This window comes from Rhinatrema bivittatum, chromosome 7, assembly GCF_901001135.1.
Source record: "Rhinatrema bivittatum chromosome 7, aRhiBiv1.1, whole genome shotgun sequence".
Lineage (NCBI taxonomy): Eukaryota > Metazoa > Chordata > Amphibia > Gymnophiona > Rhinatrematidae > Rhinatrema > Rhinatrema bivittatum.
Genome location: NC_042621.1, coordinates 294,770,458 through 294,790,493, shown reverse-complemented (window position 1 = coordinate 294,790,493; position 20,036 = coordinate 294,770,458). Strand labels below are relative to the sequence as shown.

The 20,036-nt window shown below is 44.8% G+C and overlaps 1 protein-coding gene across 2 annotated transcripts in view; it reads left to right on the top strand.

Moving 5' to 3' along the window:
• NRAP (nebulin related anchoring protein) overlaps positions 1 to 20,036 on the top strand; it is a 98,083-nt gene that overhangs the window by 18,911 nt on the left and 59,136 nt on the right. For both annotated transcript variants that reach the window (XM_029610442.1, XM_029610441.1), the window contains exons 9-18: positions 552 to 662; positions 3,850 to 3,957; positions 4,488 to 4,604; positions 5,859 to 5,963; positions 7,114 to 7,221; positions 8,869 to 8,979; positions 14,906 to 15,004; positions 17,487 to 17,591; positions 18,355 to 18,462; positions 19,107 to 19,208. In XM_029610442.1, the coding sequence (XP_029466302.1) occupies positions 552 to 662; positions 3,850 to 3,957; positions 4,488 to 4,604; positions 5,859 to 5,963; positions 7,114 to 7,221; positions 8,869 to 8,979; positions 14,906 to 15,004; positions 17,487 to 17,591; positions 18,355 to 18,462; positions 19,107 to 19,208 (1,074 nt within the window). The remainder of the gene's footprint in view (positions 1 to 551; positions 663 to 3,849; positions 3,958 to 4,487; positions 4,605 to 5,858; positions 5,964 to 7,113; positions 7,222 to 8,868; positions 8,980 to 14,905; positions 15,005 to 17,486; positions 17,592 to 18,354; positions 18,463 to 19,106; positions 19,209 to 20,036) is intronic.

The window sequence follows — 20,036 nt, the reverse complement described above, 5'->3', positions numbered from 1 at the left end:
TTGGCTGTCAATTTCCTCCTCCTCCTCCTCCTTTGGGTTTGCAGCCCAGTTGGAACCGGTCTCTACGGGCTATGGCGCTATGGAATGTTCATTCACAACTATCCGGGGATTCTCCCCTGGTCTACGACGCGTACCCCCTTCACCCCGCCACCTAGCCTGGTCTTTGCAGAGACGGTCCTTGGCCAGAGGCCACATAGACTACTCCTGCCCAACCCCAGGAACCTGGGTCTTACCAGTCAGTGTCACCCTGAGTGATGGCTGAGACTTCCTCCCTCCCCCAGCGGCTGTGAGAAGGTCCTTAAGTTCCAAAAAAAAAAAAAAAAAAGCAAGTCAAGCATAGGACAAGACTTTTAAGGCGATGTAAGTTCTATGCTGAATCCTTACTGTGACGGTCAAAACAAACCCGGGCTGGCTGTGCAGACTCCGCATTATTGGGTATGACTCGGTGAGGATAAATGCAAGTGGGATGAAAAGCCCAACTAGCCTGTCACAGAAGATGCTCCCTTTATACAATCAGTTGTTTGCTCTGATTTTTTTAAAATCTTTGTCAGGTGAGGTACCATCAGAAATATGAACAAGAAATCAAAGGGAAGGCAAGCCATGCATCTGGAGCTCATGTGACTTTTGCAGATGAAAATGGAAATGTGTATTGCCCATGCCAGGTATGTATATTTAAGAGAAGAAGGGGATCCATTGGGTACTGCGTGACTGCTCATTAATAGTAATGCCGGACGCACATCACAGCGAGGAAACCCCCAGCCTCGTCTGAAACTCTTTAGTTCTGCCAGAAAAATAACAATCTCAGAGGACAGAAAGTCCGCATCTGAATTACATCTTTGCTCCTGCAGGCCAAGGGGCGTAATATGAGTCTGTGAGGAATTTATGAAGGATATAGGCAGCATCGCATCTATCCATGCACTGGATGCATAAATCAAGGTCATATGAAACTGGGATAAGAGATCAAAGGCAGTGCCGTGCTGTGCGCAGACTCTGAAATATGCTGGGTTTTCCTGTGGAATTGAAACAGAATTTTCTCTGCTCATCTGGCGTGCAGGGAATGCAGCTCCTTTTGCATAGAAGGAGGGTAATGACCGGTGGCCTAGCTCCCCAACACCATGCGAAAATCCTCCCGCACTGATGTATAAACAAGACTAATGCATTCTGTCCAGAAAATGTGGTGGCAATGTACTAAAGCATCCTGCAGAATCAGAATTGCAAAGTTAACAGTGGCAGTATACTCTTCTGGAGCACGTAAAACCCAGTTTGATAGCCTTTCTAAATCTGAGCGGGCCTCCGGGTGCATCATATAGTATGCTGCGTAAGCCAGCTGGAGACGTCCTAGCTGGTTGGGAAATAAGTGACTGGGTTTTCCCTTTCAGGGCCTTATTTGAGAGAATGCGGAACGGTAATTTCTGACTAAGGCCCTCAGTCTCTTACGAGTTCCCTGTCTCTGAGACTTGTCAGTAGAAGATTAAGTCATTGTCATCTTCCTGCCCCTCACTTTTGTCTCTTTCTTCAAATACTGGCACGTTGGACATCCCTTAAGAAGAAATTTGTCAGTGTGTGTGCGGCTCACTTTTCTAGATAATAATCCCTCACTTTAATGCATAATCAGAAATATCAGATTAGCGTTGCTGTAGTAAATGGCTTAAATATCCAGGTCTACTAATGGCTCTGTTTCTTCTTGCAGATAGTCAAGTAAATATTTATTGTTATTTTGGGCAAGATATTCTCTGGCTAAGGTTTTATAACCTTATAGATGACAGAAGAAAAAGACCAATTAGTCCATCTAGCCCTTCCAATTATTCTGTTCTGCTAAGGATGTATGCCAGCTGCCAACTGTAGAAGTCCATTTTTGCTGTCTTCCTCTTTGCTTCTCTACCATCCTTGGTAGATGAGTGCACAAATTCCCATTCTTAATCCAACACCTATCCTCCCCTCCCATGTCTTACCACAAACCTTTGTAATAACCGAAATACCTTCCAAAACTGGTGAGGCTATTGCCTGAATGTCCAGTTTCCTAGGTTGCTGTGGCCTTGTTGGACAGTACTTGCCCACCACCAACCTGCCAGAACTCACCCAGTTGGTTTCTGGGGACATTGAGTCTGTTGCTACCAGTCCACCTACCCCACGGCCTGCCATGTTACTAGATCATGTTTCCTTTATCCTCACTTTGTGTTCTCCTTTTTATCTTGCTGGGCAGTCCCTTACCAGCACCAAGCTGTCAGCATCAGCCTGGTCGGTTTCTGGGAAGCTGTAGCCTGCCAGTTCCAACCCTACTAAGCCACGGCCTGGAGTATCACTAGAACGTGCTTCCTTTATCTGTCTAGGTTTTCTCCTAATCTCTCCTCTTCCCTTGCCTCCGCTCTTGAAGGAGTGAAGAGTGGGTGGTTTGCAATACTGCAGCCTCTCAACCCTCTTCTTACCACTGTCTTCTATCTCCATCCAAGCATGCTTGAATTCTGTCACCATACTGGTTTCTACCATCTCTGCTGGTAGGTGATTCCAGGCATCTACCAGCCTCTCGGTAAAGAAATACTGTCTTTGGTTTCTTCTGAGCCTTCTCCCTCAAACTTCATATCATGAGAACTTCGTCTTGTCTTTGAAATTCCTTTTCTGTAGTAAATGTTCCATTCCTTTGAATTATTGAGCCCTGTCAAATAATGCAGGTTTCTATCACATCCCTCCTTTTCCCTTCTTTTCTCTTGAGAGTCCTCTTGAGTGTCTCAAACCTAGAAAAGTCAGAATTGACTATCACCTGGCTTGAATTTTTATTGCTGTCTCTCGGGGTCAATTGAACTAGTTTACTTTGAAATTAAACTTCCTTGTTGTGATGTTCGCTAGGACAGAAGCTCAGTTTTTGACATTCTCCCTTGGATGTTTTGTGAATTTGATCTGGCTTGCCTATTTCTAGCCCTATTATTAATATTATTATTATATTAGTTACTAATGAGGTAGTGCAATAAAATCTATACCGCATATAAGACTAAGAAATGGAATTTAGATATTGTAGGCAAGTTAAATCCCATCTTATATAGTCTTCTGTAATTCTGAAAATTACGGCAATGCATCATGACAGCAGAATTTGCGGCCTTTTTTGTGCAGGTGCAATTTTATAAGAAGCTGCCATACTGGGTCAGACCAAGGGTCCATCAAGCCCAGCATCCTGTTTCCAACAGTGGCCAAGCCAAGTCACACGTGATCCTCACTATTAAGTCCCTTTCATCTGCTTGTCATACTGTCATCAGAGATACAGAAGAATTCAACACCATAAACCTTGCCTGGGGAGAATATCTTCAGCTAGTTCTGCCATTTCTAATTAGCAGATGGGTGGGTGCAGTGTTACCTTTGTAAATCTCTAACAATGCTGCATCTAACGTGGACCTATAAGATGCATCCTTAGAAGGAATGAACAAGCTGCCTGCCTTCTGTTGCATCAACGATCCCTCCTTATTTTCTGTACTTCTGGTTGTTTTTGACACTCTCTCTTCTTCTCTCACTCCCCTCTCAGCGTCCTTGGATCTGTTCTTGCTTGATGCTCTTTCTAGTCTCCTTTTTTTTTTTGCAAATTCCAGGCCCCTCAGGTTGTCTACTTTGCTCTCAACCTCTTGGGGGTGAAATAGCGCAGGCCTCTCAGATCTTGGTGCACTCCCATTTCCCATCTCTTCCATTTGTTATTTATTTAGAAAATGTCTGTTCCCCTACCCTGCTGTACAGATGAGCATAAACGTTCAGGATTTCATGGGTTAGAAATTATTTCCCTTCCATCAGCCTTTCCAAAACATTTGTTCTGCCAAACCATGACTGTCTAACTTGGATCGTGCTAAATTCGAATTCCTTTTTCCACAGGATTATTCAGAAGAAGATTATGAGCAAGTTCGAGGGAAAGGAAGTTTCCCTGCTATGATAACGCCCGCATACCAGATAGCCAAAAAAGCCAATGAGCTTGCAAGCGATGTAAGTATTTCCTCTTGCCAGAGATAGGGTGGGGCCGTGCCAGAGGCGGCAGAAGGATGAAACTGAACCAAAATCTCTCTCCTCACCAAGCAACCACAATAAAAGCAATAACGAAGCGGGCAGTAAAGAGGATGTGAATGAGAGAGAATAATAAGGACAAACAGCAAATTAATACATTTTACCAGGACCTTATTGTATTGTATACGATGACAATAGAGAAGGCTTTTGATATAAATGACCTATATTACCCTTGCCAAATTCACTATTACTTATCAATAAGTACAGAATAAAGTATTCAGGCACTGTCGATAAAAGGGCTGCTGGTTCATTTATGGCGGTTAAGTATTGAGTTGAATATCATTAACCAGTGGGTCTGGCGAGTGGAATCTACCAATCTCATAATCACAGTAGAAGAGAACTCGTTTCAGTTTGTGGTGGGGAACGAGCATGTTGAAGCTTGCAAGTTCAAGAACATTCCAGGCCTTTTGAGAACAGGTCCCCCCGTCATGCTTTCCTGTTCTGAATCCTAGATCAAATACAAGAAGGACCTCTCAAAGATGAAGGGGGCGGCTCATTACCACTACCTGACGACGCAGGACAATCTGGCCGTGAAGCAGGCGCAGGACGTCAACAAACTGGTCAGCGAGGTAAGGACCCGGCGAAGCCGGGGGCTGCGTGCAGGTCACCAGGGAGTGGGACGATTCGGTGTGCTGGCATCGTGGCTACTCGTTTCAGTATGCGGCTGGGGCTTGAAGCTGGCCCCTCCAGGCTCTTTCCCAGGCAGTTAGTATTTCATTTTAATTTTAATTTATTTCCAGAAGCTCAAAGCGGATGCCCTTCTTGCCTGTAGTGTTAAATGCAGTTCATAGATAGGTTATGTGTCTGAGCAGGCTCCTCCCCTCTCTTTAACAGTGCTCGTACATTTTCTCAAAGGCTAAGCAGAAAACAAAAATCGACCAGCATAGAATCCCTAACCGTCACTGGGCTAAAACTTTATGCATACCAGGGCCTTTTAACTGGGTCAGGCCTTCGCAAACCCTGAGTGAGGTTTCTTACTGCCTTGCCAGGTGATTCCTAGCAGCAGCGCTCCATCCTGGCTCTGACCACCCATGCTCTATTTTAAGCTTTTTGTTTTTTTGCACCTGTTTTCGGGTGGTACGGAGATCTGGCCCCCACACACGTCTCAGAACTCCTAGGGCCCCTTCCAGTCTACCTTCCTTCCAAGCTCCCAGTCTGTTTAGCAGCATGCTCCTCTCTGAGGCTGTGTTAACCCTTCTTATCTCCCTGCTGTTTCCTGGTTAGGATTCCCCACCTGTTTCTATTCCTGGGATCAGAGTCTACCGTAGCCTTCGATTAACATATCTGCCTTACAGGATGCTGTTGCAAATCCTGAACAACCTTTAGGTAGTGACCAGAACTCATTACCATTTGAAGATTCTTCATTAGCCCGGATGAAATGAGCTGGTGGCTGGAGTCCACTTCCCCGAGGAAACATCATTAAAATCCCTGCCACAGCAGATACCAGTTTGGACCTTAGTTGGCATTCGCTATAGAGAGCCCAAAAATTGATTGAGCATAAAAAATGATTTGCCTTCTCACCTTCCAAACATATTGGAAGGGCAACGTGGGAGAAGCTGAGCTGCATCTAATGTACTCGTTTTGTGGGCAATGGAAGGGCTTTAGGTTTTCATTGATACAAGAGCGGCCCATTTTGTAATACACTGGACTTCCAGAGTTGATTTTTTCATCAGGCAGCCTTTGCAGTTTGACAAGAGCATGGGCAATAAACCTGTGCATGCGTGAATCAGTGTTGACAACATATGTAGAAAACAAATTTAAACACTGTGACTCTTGCCAAGTGGACATGTTAATCTTTTTTTTTTTTTTTTTTTTTTTTTAAGGTGGGATACAAAAAAGACCTGGAGCACAGTAAAGGCCATAGTATTAACTACTGTGAGACGCCCCAATTCAAGAATGTCAGCAAGATCTCAAAATACACCAGTGATGTAAGCATGCAGTTCCATGAATGCTTAATATAGCTGCTGTTGAGTGCATGTGTGCATGTACATACTCCACTGCCTGGGTCTCTGATTACAGCCATCATTTCAGGAACACAGAGGACATAAAAAGCACTAGTAATACAGGCCTGTTAATTGGTATATTGCAGGCCCAATTCTACTAGGAATTGATTTATTTTTCTCCATCTATTATTTAATGCTAATGGCAAGTAATCTTCAGAACCTCTTTTAGAAGCTCTGTGAGCTAAACAAATTCAATTAACAGCTGTCAGAGTAGTATTTATACACAGAAACAAAAATGGCCTCTGTATATCATCCTGCCAGTCTAGAAATTACTGTGTTGTATTCATAAATTGGGCTTATCCAATGGAAGTGCATCGTCGTACCGAAGTTGTCAAATATCTTGAACCTAAAAGGGATGTTGATGCTGTAGCCTAGGTCCCTCTTCACTAGGTTGATCCACAATTACTTCTCAATCATATTCCTTAGACGCAATGATTCAGAAAGGAATGGAATTCATGCAACAACTTTCTGAAGGTGGGCATAAAGAAATGAAATATACTCCTGCCATTACCACATTCTTAGGAGACAATAGCCCGTCAACAGCTCTTGGGCAGTTTCTAAAGCAGGTTTTATTTATGATCTTATCCTAAAGAGTATCCTACCCAACATAACCTCCATTTACATTCACAAGTGCAGTCAACTCTGAATTACAGTATTGGGTATCCATGAGGTTATTCAGTCCAGTTTTATATCCACAGGTTCGCATCATCTACCAATCTCTAAGCAATTTCAATCTTATTCCACAGTACGAGACAGCCATAAGTGTAGATTCAATCGTTAAATACACAAATCCTTTCTGGCTTTCATCCATATATAACTTGGGAACGATATTTTTTTTTTTACCTCTAGTAGTCTCTCATTTGGAGATTATTACAAAGACTGGTGGGATCTTATAGACTAACAGATTGACCGAGGCATGAGTTTTCGAGCACAAGCATCCACTTTGTCAGATGCATCTGTTGGCCTATATGGTGTCCCCACGCCTCTGTGGTTGGTTTTGCTGCCTCACAGTAACATGAGTACCCCTTTGAAAGTTTTAAAAATTGTGCTGAGGTGATGTTATTTCCGTGCACAGCTGAAGTACAAAGAGAATTACCACAACCAAATGAAAGGCCATTACGAGGGCGTAGGCCTGGATAAACGCACTTTACACGCCATGAAGGTTGGGAGCTTGGCAAGCGATGTGAGTATAACTATTTGCAATTGAACTTGCCCTATCACCTGCCTTGTGCCACCCCAAGTTTCTTCTCGATTTAAAATGTAACCATTGTAACAGATAGATGCTTCTCCTACACGGTATCTGTATGATGATGAGTTCAATATTGTAAGCCTGCATTCATTTTCTTGTGATTCGGCCTGCGCTATTCTTTCCACTTTCATTGGCACAATTAAGCCAACTTTGTAATTCATGCAGTTCCTCCTCTTCTCTGAGACTGTACTTGATTGTATAATAATTTGGAAGACAGACATCCAGTGCAGCTTAAGATTATCGGCAATGAGCACCTCCCTCATAGGAAGCTGGAGAGCAGAGGGGCCGATGAAAACCTGTCATGTCATTCGGGAAGGGGTGGGGGAAGACCACCAAGTCACATATGAACAGCAGTTATGCCATTTCATTATCAGTAACTCAGAAAAATGCAGCTGAACATCAATAAAAATCCGTAGGATAGGAACAACTTCAGGTGACTCCCTCCCTAAAGAGCAGCTGAGCGCACCGTTTAGTCCCTGTTTGGCCGCGCATTTTAGATGCGCTATTATTACCCCTTATACTGTAAGGGGTAATAGCGCGTGGAAAACGTGCGGCCAACCCCCCCCCCCCGAAACTAATAGCGCTCATCACATGCAAATGCATGTTGATGAGCCTGTTAGTTATCCCGGGGGATACTGAGAGTAAAATGTGTGGCCAAGCCGCACATTTTACTCTCAGAAATTGACGCCTGCCCAAAGGCAGGCGTTAATCATGGACAACTTTTCTGTACACCCTCTGACTTAATATTATAGCGATATTAAGTCGGAGGCACCAAAAATAAAAAATAAAAAAAAGCTGTCCGCCGGCCCGCGGGTTGGAAGATGGATGCTCAATTTTGCCGGCGTCCGTTTTCCGAACCCGTGGCTGTCAGCAGGTTTGACAACTGATGCTGGTAAAATTAAGCGTCGGTTGTCGGACCTGCTGACAGCCACGAGCCCTAATTTAAATATAGAATCGCGCACCCAGGAGAGGTGCCTGGGAGCGAGTCGGAAGAGCCGGCGCTCAACACAGCGCCGGCTCTCCTGCGGGGTTTTTTTTTAATTGGCTTCTTTGTATTTATCAAGTAAACTTCTTGGTCTTACCACAGTTTCATTACCTTTTTTACTGTGAATCAAAGAATCAGTTTCTTCAGGTCATGCGCACTTTTTACATATTTACATATGGCGATGCCCACTAAAAATGGTGGACAGCCACTTCTGTGGATGGTTCATATAATTTCAGTGCGGCTGCCTGCTAAAGCCACGATGCTCCAGGAGTCTGTAGAAAGCTAATAAAAAGGCAGGAGGTTGTGGAATATGTTTTTTTTTAAACAAAATAAATAAAATTACTCTGATCCCAGCACAAAGATCAGCCTTCAACTACCTATAAGTCTATCAGGTTTGGATTTAGTTCAGTTCTCCTATTTTAACCTGGTAGCCCATTGCTAAATCAAGAGAGGATGGTCTTCTCTTTCCTGTGGACATAATTACTGGTGTAAAGTCTTGTACAGATGTTGTAGTTATCTTCTTAGAATTAATTTATTTGAAGGCTAATGCAGCAGGTTATTTATGAATGAACCAGTGAACCTCCTTTGTGTTTCAGATTGCCTATAAATCAGATTACAAACAGCATGATGCTGATGTTGATTACTACTACCCGGCTACCATTACTCCTTCGTACCAGACCACGAGGAAGTTGGTTCCATTGAAAGACGTGAGCATTCTGAAATGTTAATATGGCATTTAGGTCCATTTGTTGTTTAAGTATATTGCTGAGGATCGGAAGGTCCCTTCTTGTCAGCAAAGATGCAATCTCTGTAGGAGCAATAGACAGCAGTGCCTGGAGATATGCAAACTTCTTCAAAATAGTTTTGATGTTGAACTATTTGAATGAATCACCACAATACTCCAGGGCTAAGACTCAACAAATAAATCAAATACATATACAAAAAGAGTCCCACAGATCTTCCAGATCCAAAAGGAAGAGCACCCTTCTAGAAAGGAGGAAAAGATCTCAAAATTGAGCATAAACTGCAAGAGCTTGAAGAGAGCTCAACAGTGCAATCAACCTCCCATTTTTAAAAAATATTTTCATTCAACTTATCTTTTTATAATCTTTTGAAAAATGTTTCATTAAAAAGTTATAAACGTATCTCAAAATCCTTAGGGCCGGATTTTAAAAAGGTTACGTGCGCCGGGCCTATTTTAAAAAGGCCCGGCGACACGCGTAAGTCCCGGGGCTTGCAAAAAGGGGCGGGGCCAGAGGCCTCCGACAGAGCAGCCATTGCTGCTGTGTCGGAGGATCGCGTGTCGGCAGGCTGCCGGCGTGCGCAACATGCATCTGCCCGGAGGCAGGCACAAAAGGTAAAATAAAAATTTTGGGGGGGTGTTAGAGTAGGGCTAGGGGGAGGAAAGGTTAGGGGAAGGGGTGGGAAGGTCAGGCTAGGGGGAAGGGAACGGGGGAAGGCAGCGCGGCTCGGCACATGCAAGTTGCATAATTGTGCACACCCTTGCACGTACCGACCTCAGATTTTATAACTTGTTACCTACGCGCGCAAGTTATAAAATTGGGTGTACATGTGCGCGCACCGGGTAGCGCGCGCACATGTACGCCAGCGCACAACCTTTTAAAATCTACCCCTTAATGTCTGCTGCATAAAGCAAGAAAGTTTCTTCTCATTTTTCAAATTTAAAGAAATGTTAGGATAACAGATGCCACTGACGTGGCCCCCGTTTCACATCCAAGCTGCATCAGGGTCGTTCTTCACCGTGACTGCTCCAGTCTGTCTGTGCAAGCTGCTGTGATTGAGGTTTTTTCCTCCTTTCTAGATGTGTGCTTTTCCTTTGGGATTTGGCAGATTTGTGGGACTCTATGTATTTGAACAATTTGTTGAAACTGAAAATTCTTTGAAGATTGCTTGAATTGTTCGGATGACATTTTTAAAGACATTTGAAGTTAGGGTTGCCACTTCAGCCCAGGCCATCCGAACAGGCTGATCCAGTCTTGTGTGATACCAAAATCTGCAAAAGGACAGACAGCCAGGAAGGTGTGGAAAACAGGAGGAGGGATCTAGCAAAGCTTGAGGAATGGTCTAGAGTCTGGCAGCTAAGATTTAATGCTAAAGTATGCAAAGTAATGCATTTGGACTGCAAATATCCAAGAGAGCAGTATAGTATAGGGGGTAAAATTCTTCCAAGCGCAGACGAAGAGCAAGATCTGGGGGTGATTGTATCTGATGATCTTAAGGTGGATAAACAGGTGGATAAAGCGACGGTAAAAGCCTGAAAGATGTTTGGCTACATAGGGAGAGGAATAGTCAGCAGAAAAAGGGAGGTGATCTTGATCCTTGTACAGTACCCTGGTGAGACCTCACTTGGAATACTGTGTACAGTTCTGGAGACCGCACCTTCAAAAGGATAGAAACAGGATGGAGTCAGTATGGATGGAGGCTACTGAAATGATTAGTGATCTTCATTCTAAGGCATATGTGGATAGACTTAAAGATCTAAACATTGTATACCCTAGAGGAAAGGTGAGATGGGGGAGATATGATAGAGACATTCAAATATCTCAAAGGTTTCCATGCATGGGAGATGCGCCTTTTTCAAAGGAAAGGAGACTCTAGAACGAAGGGTCATGAAATGAGAGTGAAAGGGGGTAGACTGAGAAGTAATCTAAGGAAATATTTCTTTACATGAAAGTGGTGGATGCATGGAACAGCCTCCCAGTGGAGGTGCTATAGACAATGACAGTATCTAAATTCAAGGAAGCATGGGGCAAACACAGGGGTTCTCTGAAGAACTGGTAGGGATTAGCAAAATCAGAGTTACAACCTCATCATGCAATGAGACAATCCACTGGGGGGACCATGTTTACTGAGAAAGAGAGAGAGAGAGAGACTGAGAGAGAGACTGAAAGACTAGCCATAATGCCCTCACCCTAGATAGGTATTTATATCTCTATGGAGGCTCACCTAGTAACTCGAGGTGAGGTTTAGGTATCTGACATTCAAAGTGAGACGTGCGAACAGAACAGTGCTCTCTTGTGAAGATTTGATGACCCTCGGAGTGAGGAAACTCACTCAAAGGTGATATTTGTGCAATGTTCTCTCAACCTAGCTTGATGGACTCTATCTGGGTAACATCAAGCTCAAAACATCTGGATCTTCCACTGACTTCATTTTAAACAAAACTGGATGCACTGGGTTTGTCCATGTTGTGGAGCTTGCATTGCTTGGGTCATACTGTTTGTGTAGGGTTTGAACCCATCTCTGGAGTTGCTGCTGCTCTTCTGTGAGAGACTGTAGTAATCACTCCATGTTAGTTAACTGACTTAATTTGCACAAAAAGCTTTCTTGCAGGATTCTGTCCTGTTCAATATCTTTTCCTCAAGCAGGTACCAAAACACAAAAGAACCTTCTACCTGTTTGGCTCTGACTCACTATATAAGTCCCTCTCTCCAGGCAGAGCTATCCTCCTTAGCCTGCTGTGAAATCATCTCCAGCCACGGCTGCAGCCAGGCCCCAGGAATAAAACTTTCCTTTCTTTTCCTTCTCTTTTTTCCTCTTTTTGGGCATGGTTCTCTGCCTGTGCAAGGCTTAGCACAGAAATCCCATTTCTCTCCCAATATGTGACACCTTGAGTGGTCTTGGGCGGGCCACAGTACAGACTCAGGCTGGACTCTAGCTGTTCTCTCATGAACTCCTTTATTAATGACAAGAAAACAAACAGAAGCAGCTCTGCTTACCTTCGTAGTTCACAAACTAAAGACAGCGATATAACTCACAGTTCAGCAGTATTAGCCTTCCCTAGGCTTCCTTCACTTCTCTGGGTCTAGCTTGTTATCCCCTTCTAAGGAAAATGCCTTCAGAGTGGAACTCCCTTCCTGTATGTGGCTTAAGGTGGACCAGGCTAAATGCTTGGTCCTGAGCTTTTAAGCAGGGTCTAACAAAGATTCCTTCATAGTGCTACACATACACACTAGTTAACCCAGGTTTAGGTTCTGACTGGATGGGCCAATTACTTCAACTGCTGTCATCTACTAGGTTGCTATGTACAAGGTCAAGATCTTTCTGAAAACAATGGACTTCCTCTGGAGCAATCGTTTAGCGCAACCAATCTTGCATGATTCAAAGCGACCTAGGAACTTTGCTGTGGCCTCTCTTGTCACACTTTGCAGTGCACGTTAACTCCTTGAGGTTTTGCAGACAAGTAGCACGCACCCCTGTTCCCTAAGATCCTCAGTCACATCTGCAAAGGGCACTTGGCTACTCAGATTTCCCTTTTTTAATGTACAGTGATAAATTATTTCTCAGCTTGCAGGCTTTCTGTTTGGCATGTGAAGTCTTTCTGTTAGGACCACCTGTCTGGAAATATATTCCATCTGAATGTAAACTGATGAGGTCTTACAGCGAAGGGAAATAATTAGACATTCCTTGGCATTAGAGCTCTGCGGCTTTTCATTTTAAGTGATCTAACGACACTGGTTTTTGAGCCCTTATCATGACTTTCTGATGACGGAAGGAGATGATTTTAATTCTGTTGAATGGCAACTGATTCCTGCTGTGAATTATAATTGTGTCCTGTGGTGTATTTAACACTGAGACCTGTAGGAAAAATAAGTATATACTCCTGAAAAAAAGAAATATTCACTACAGGAGATCTTACAAGGCCCATATTCAAAAGCCACTTAGATGGATAAGATAATAGCTATCTGTCTCAATGGCTTACATGGCTATAGTCAGGCCTTTTCCGGATAAATTCTAGCTGGGTAGCTAGTTACCTGGGTAGGATATAGCCAGATAAATGAGGGGGGTTCCAGGGAGGGGTTGAGTTATCTGATTATCGAGTATATCCGGCTAGGTTAGCTGGATAACTTCAGAACTGCTTCTGAGCAGGCCTACAATTAACCTGCGTGGCCGGATATCACGCTACTTTACCAGATTATCTTTAATAATAAGTAGCGTTGTCATTATCCAACCAAATAAAATGGCAAACTGGAGGGCGGCCAGTCCCCTCCCTCTCTGCCCCCCCAAAGTGTGATACCTAAGCTGTAGTGTCCTACCTCCCCCCCCCCCCCCAATCTCTCCCCAAACTTGAATGCCAGGCCTCAGTCCCCAGGCCCCGGTTCCGCTTGTAAAACACAACCATCGGCTGCCTGCCCGCTTCCCCTCCCCCACCCACCACGAAGAACCCCCATCTCCCTGTCCCTCTCCATCCCAGCTGATACCTTTATTATCGGTGCCGGGAACGAGGAACCCTCTGCCCCGCTCTCTGGGCTTCCACCACTGCTATGTCAGAACAGCACAGATTAAATGGGTATCGGCTGGGACAGGGATGGTCAGGGGCCGGCATTCTTCATTGTAGGTGGGTGGGAAGGCCCTTGATGATGGAGTTAACATGGTTGGTAACTCGATGCTGAAAGAGATTTGTTTCTAAATGCCTTGTGCTAGCTAACGTTTGTTTTCAGAACAGTAACCTTTCTAGTTCTGGACGGAAACGACCCCCCACCCTAGCCTGTCCAGTTGCCCCTTACCTGCCTTGTCACCGCGGACCATTGCTTAATCTCTGGTTTGTCCCAGGCACACTTCATATGTTGTCAATGTTTGGCTCACTCCCACCTCTGCTCTGGGCAGGCATTCGCCCTCTCGGTTGAAAGTGGGATTTCCTCACATTTCTTTCTAGCGTCCCATCTTCCAGCTTCCTGTAATAACCTTTCTCTTCCTTAGCAGCTTTTGTGATAGAAAATAGAGCGCATCCCCCGGCAGAAACTTGCATAAGTTTGGTTTGCATTAGGCCAGCAAGTGAAGATCCTTTTTCATGCAGTACGGCTTGGAATGACTTAGTAGGGCCATACGTGGAGAAGCAAGATATTCTTTTGTCTAAAATAAACGAATGAATATCTCCTGAAATGTAAGACATCCAGTCATACCGACTGCTGGTGAACTGAGCTGAGGAGCTGCATTTCATTGCTCCTTTATGGGAAAGATGACTCCGTGATTAGTGGCACAAGCTACCAAATAAGATGCCCTGAGGTTTGATTACTGGCTTTGGTTCCTAGTTTTTTATGTGGAAACAGTAGGGGTGGTACAGGGAAAACAAAAAGTAGTTTTATTTTTTTGTTTCATTTCTGGATTCGTTGTTGGGTTTTTTTGTTTTTCTGTTTCAGGAAGAGGGTTCGTTTCATTTAGCACGCATGAAACATTTTAGAACATGCTTAAAATAAAACAAAACAAATATAACAAAAGTCATAACCTCTCCGAAAACACCTCCGAGGCAGCCTTAGGAAGGGGTACCGCAGCCTTTAACTAGACCTTAAAGGTTATTGCAATACATGGAAAGAAAAATGACTTCGTGCAAGGGGAAAACGGAATCGGAACGAGAAGAGAAGCCCTGGTGATGGAGCTGAAAGGGGCTCCCCAGTCTACCCCTTGTCTCGCTAGACACAAGAGGTCACTAGTCATGACCAAGGCTTGCCAGGAAGGTCCGGAAGCAGAAATATGGTTGGAGGCCCACAAAGAAGCATTAGCAGGACAGAAAGGTCTTGAAAGGGGCAATTAAGAATAAATAATTATGAAAGAAAGCCATGTCGCATGTTGTTTGCAAATTTACTGACAATTTCTTTTTCATTGTATATTTAGGTAAACTACAGACAAAGCATCGACAAGTTAAAATACAGCTCTGTAACCAGCACTCCTGAAATAATTCGAGCCAAAATCAATGCCCAGCAGCTGAGTAATGTAAGTCCCCCTTCTGCGCCCACATGCAGTCTGCGATTGATAAGGAAGTTTTGTCCATTGTCCAAGTCCTTACAGTTAAGGGTTTCCATTTCCTATGGAGTGCTCAGGGCTCAGAAGTTTGGGTATGTAATGTTTGTGGAGAAGTCCAATAACGGCTATTAATCAATTTTACTTAGGGAATAGCCACTGCTATTAATTGAATCAGTAGCATGGGATCTTCTTAGAGTTTGGGTAATTGCCAGGTTCTTATGGTCTGGATTGGCCACTGTTGGAAACAGGATGCTGGGCTTGATGGACCCTTGGTCTGACCCAGCATGGTATGTTCTTATGTTCTTATAACATTTCACAATGGTTTATCACCTCTCTTGTCTATAACAAGGGTTCCTCAGACTTAAGATGCAACTGCTTCCTGAAAACTGCTTCTTAATGTCGAAACCTAACTCTAAAATTGGTTGAACCCTAAGATCAATGTCATAAATGGGGGATTGGTTCCAGCACCCAGCCCTTACCAAACTTTCACCAAATAATTCTGGAATTTAGAAATATATGTTAATGCAAAAAGTAGACACATTTTAAAGCATTACATATTTTTTTTAATGTCTGAAGAGGAAACTGCCAAGGCATATATATACAGGACACTGCATTGACATTTTTCCAAGGAGATGGACTCCCTGGCGCTCTTTCTGCTGACCTCGCAGGGCCTCGCAGTCATCAGCTCGCGCGTGATGCTCATGTGAAAAACAAACACCGTAAAGTGGGATAATGGCTGTCGAGTCTAAAAAGTAACGTTGGATCATTGTCGCCCAAAGGTCTTAGAGAGTCATTTTCAAATAAGCCCCAGAGCACGTGTGTAAACGTTGTGTGGGGGAACTGTGCATTGTGCAACTTGATTGGGTGAATACTCTCCCTGCATTTCATTTTCAAAAGTATGCGTGTTAAGTTACCCGCAGACATTACGCAATGCAATCTGTGCTTGCTCTCAGCCAGTTACCCCAGGATTTTCAGTGCAAACGTGCTCACGTACGTTCACTTTGAATATGAGTCAGGAAAGCCTGCGTGAGGCACGTACAATGCGCACGCAGACCTTACCACCCTGCGGGCCCCTGTAAAATTATCCTCCCAAAGTCGAGGGCTGCTTGTGTTCCACCTTCTGTTATCACTTTGGACCAGCTCCGAAGAAGGTTTAAGCTGAACATCTCATGGGCAAGCGAGCTGCTGGAGGGTCCAGGGACTCCTTGTTGAAATATTTCTGAAAACAGTGTCTGGCTGAGCAGAGCAGACCGATAAGAAGTGCAGTAGCCCTAGCGCATCGTAGCCCTCAGGGGATCAAGCAAGGGCTTTCATTTCTGAAGAAAGTGCAAACTAATAAGCCGGATTCTGACTTTTCCTCTAAGCGATGCAACTTGGCGGGAGGCATGGATGGAGGAGGTGACACCCAGTAGGTAAAGGTTGCACAAAAACGAGGAGGAAACAAACACGAAAGCACCGCCCATCGGTGGATCAACGCACAAAACTCTGCTTCCAGCCACAGTTTACCTAGATTGAGATTATTTTAGTGAGTTGCCAATTTATTTTAACTTTGTTTCTGGCTACCCAGCTGTGTCCTGACTAAGGAAATCTTTCTACAATCAAGGAGGAGGCCCAAGCAGCTTAAAGATCAGGACAGGGGGGCCTAGTATGAAATATTGTCTCCATTTTGGGCTTTTTACGCACGAAAGACTCTCGCCGTGGTCTATTTGTGCTGCTTTTTTCCGTATCTATTGCTAGGAAATTTCCAGGATGCCTCAGCTCGATGGAAGTTTAGAAGAGCTGGTTCTGTACGTTAGAAAGCTCCATGCTCTTACCAAGGCCCCGCGGGTATCCTGACATCAGAAGCCTGAAGGATTTTCACTGCTTGATGCGATGGTTTAATTAAAAATGTATATATTTAATTAGCTTTCTCCATCCCCCCCGGCTGCTTCCTCACATCTCACTTGCCCAGCCTTCAGGCCCAGGGCAGTACTTAGCCAATAAGCTCCGGCGGACAGATCCTTTCTCAACATTTAATGCTCTCTCTCACATGGTGAAAGAGAAGGCTTTTACGATCAGAAATGCGCTCCTCTACATGCCCTGTGCAGAGAGGATTGTTTTTACTATGCACTGCAATTTGCGTTAGCGGGTCTTTTTCATGCTATAGTTAAAAGATAGCGCTTGAACCACTAAATTTGTGGAGCGGTGCAGTTCCATGGCACTTTTTCCCCGTGATTTAGCCAATCAGATGGCTGGGAGTCAAACCTAACATTCAATTTATGGGTAATGTCTATGTTGGCCCGAAATACTTCCATTTCCAGTACAACCAGCATGGTTGCAAACACGTTTACCGCACAGTGAGCAATGGGTCTGAAACTGTCTTCCTTGTGTTCAGTAATATTGCATTCGCTACCCCCCCCCCCCCCCCCCCCCGTGAACGGCAGATGACTTCTCTGTTTTTGTTGTTTGGCAGCTGAACTATCGAGCTCAGTATGAGAAAACCAAGACGAATTACACCCTACCGCAAGACGTTCCTCACCTGGTCAAGGCCAGGGCCAACGCCGAACTCTTCAGCGAGGTAAGTAAAACACCAGCAAGTAAATGAATGAATCAACGATTCCGGAAAAGCGCAGGAAACATGACCCAGTCCTTCGCATGAGCTGCATGAGGGCGCTTGTGTGTACCTGAGCGTAGCTGTTCCGATGACAATTTTCCAAGCTTCTTACATGGGTAAAATGCGATTTAATTCCATGCATGGATTGCCTGAAAACTCTTCTCCCTCTACAAGGCTAAAAGTGGATCCAGCACACCCTTTTGATTGCAACTTTTTGGGGGGCGGCGGCGCCCAGGACGTGTTTTAGGAGGGATCAGGAAACACTGCGCGTAGATTGGATGTCCACGTCTATGTGCTTTGTCTTCCCCGGAAGATCTCTCTCCCCCCCCGGTACAAAAAGCAGGCTCAGATATCCGCAGGTGACTTTTCAAAGTGAGAGCTGCGCGTTCGCAAAGTCCCCCGCAGGTAATAGCCCCTGCAGACTTTACCCCAAAGCGGACAGCTCTGAAAACTGACCCCACAAGTATGGCTGGGTGGAAAACCACTTTCTCCCAGGTATCCCAATCTAGCCATGAATGCAATGCCAGAAACTTACTGAGACTTGCTTTCAGAAGGGTTCGTTTTGTTTTTTTCAATAAAGCTTGGCACTTTAAGTTTATATTTCTGTTTTCTCCACATATAAAGTATATTGTTTTGATTTTTTTTGCTAACAAATGTGGGCTTCTGCCCATTGTAAGAATGGTGCCTGCCACTGACGCGCTGCCCGTTACTTCTCCCCTCTCTCCAGAATAAGTACCGAGAAGGCTGGGAGAAGTCCAGGGGGAAGGGCTTTGAGATGAGACTGGATTCCCTGCCTATCCTCACCGCCAAAGCCTCAGGAGCCCTGGCCAGCGAGGTAGGACTTGCGTCATTCCAGCAGGCTAATATCTGCCTTTTCAGTGGTTACAATAGTGACTAGGGATGGGCGTGGAAAACACTTTAGAAAACGCTAAAACGGCAAAAAATGGCAAAACAATATTTTGCTAATCTTTGTGTCAAGAAATAGCGATGGGGTTTTCCCTTCATTTTCAAATGACCGCACGCCCCTAAAGGACTGGGGTTACCTACTTCAGGAAGCCGGTTTGGAATCCTGTTCTTAGTACACGCTAAAGAGATAACTGGCCATAAAAGCAGAATATAGTACTTGTAAAGCCTGTCAAAGGGTGACCCTTCTCAGCAGGGAGTCGGATTTCTTGTTTCCTTATTCGATTGGCCCTTTGTACACTGCAGTGGACTCTTCTTGGGTCAGGCTGAGCAGGTCTGGAAAAGCCATTAGTGCAAACGAGCTGATATTAACATGTATGCACAGGGAAATGAAATGCAAACGAGGCTCTAGGGAGCCTGCTGCAGGATTCAATGCTGCTGCTTCTGCTTCCTTCTGTTTCCAGTCCAAATCATCCTTTTAAGTGCTCTGAAATGCTGGCCATGCTTTTCACGGGTCTCGGCAAGACTGCTTGACGCTTGGAAAACTTAAGCTGCTTTTTCTCTTCCCTTTTCCAGATTAAATACAAAGAGGATTACGAGAAATCCAAGGGCAAAGCAACCAGTGCCAGCGATTCCAGACTCCTACACTCGCTGCAGGTGGCGAAGATGAGCAGCGAGGTAAATCGCAGCCTTTCCGACCGCCGCCCCCGATAACCTCTGGCCCCATGACCTTCCCAGCCGTGGCTGGGGTGAAGCTTATGCACAGATCCTGGCTCGTTGGCCTCCCTCTTCTGATGCATTCTGGTGCCTGCGGTGCTGATTTTGAATGATTGAAGGAGGGGCCGCAGCCTACAGGTACCACAATGCATTGGGACGTACGTTCCAAAACCAGGAAGGGCCATGAATCTCCCAGCCCCCAGAAACCAGCTCACATCGCAACTCTGCCCCCGCTGAAAGTGGTAATGAAGTAGGGGAACATCTCTGCCGTTATGTTGTAGGTTGAAGCCAAAGAGAAAAAAAAAAATGGCAGCTAATGGCAGATGAGGAAGGAAATGAAAGGAAATAAACATTTAAAGAAGCATTAGAGCGGAGCCTGCCGAAAGTGTAATAGTGGAGTGGGGGCGGGAAGCTGAAGCATGGCCCGGCGGGTACCTTATTGGAAATGGCCTCGATCCAGTAAGGGGTGAGGTCATTTTCAATAGGGTCCAAGTTGAAAGGTGGCATCAGAAAATTAGCAAGATACTCAAGAAACCTAAAACAGGTAGCAAGGACTATTATGCCTTGCAGGTTTTGAGACCTTTAAGTCTAATCTTCCACTTCTAATCGACGTGGTTGGGCGCTCTGAAACAGCAACGCATTAAACCTAAAATAACACCACCTCGTCAAATCATTCACAATGCAGCCAGCGGCGCTGGGAAGACACTGATGTGCCAGAGGCTTGCATACCGCAGTGGTGACCCTGAAAAGTGCCTTGATTTACCAATATCGTGTGTACCGCCCCAATAC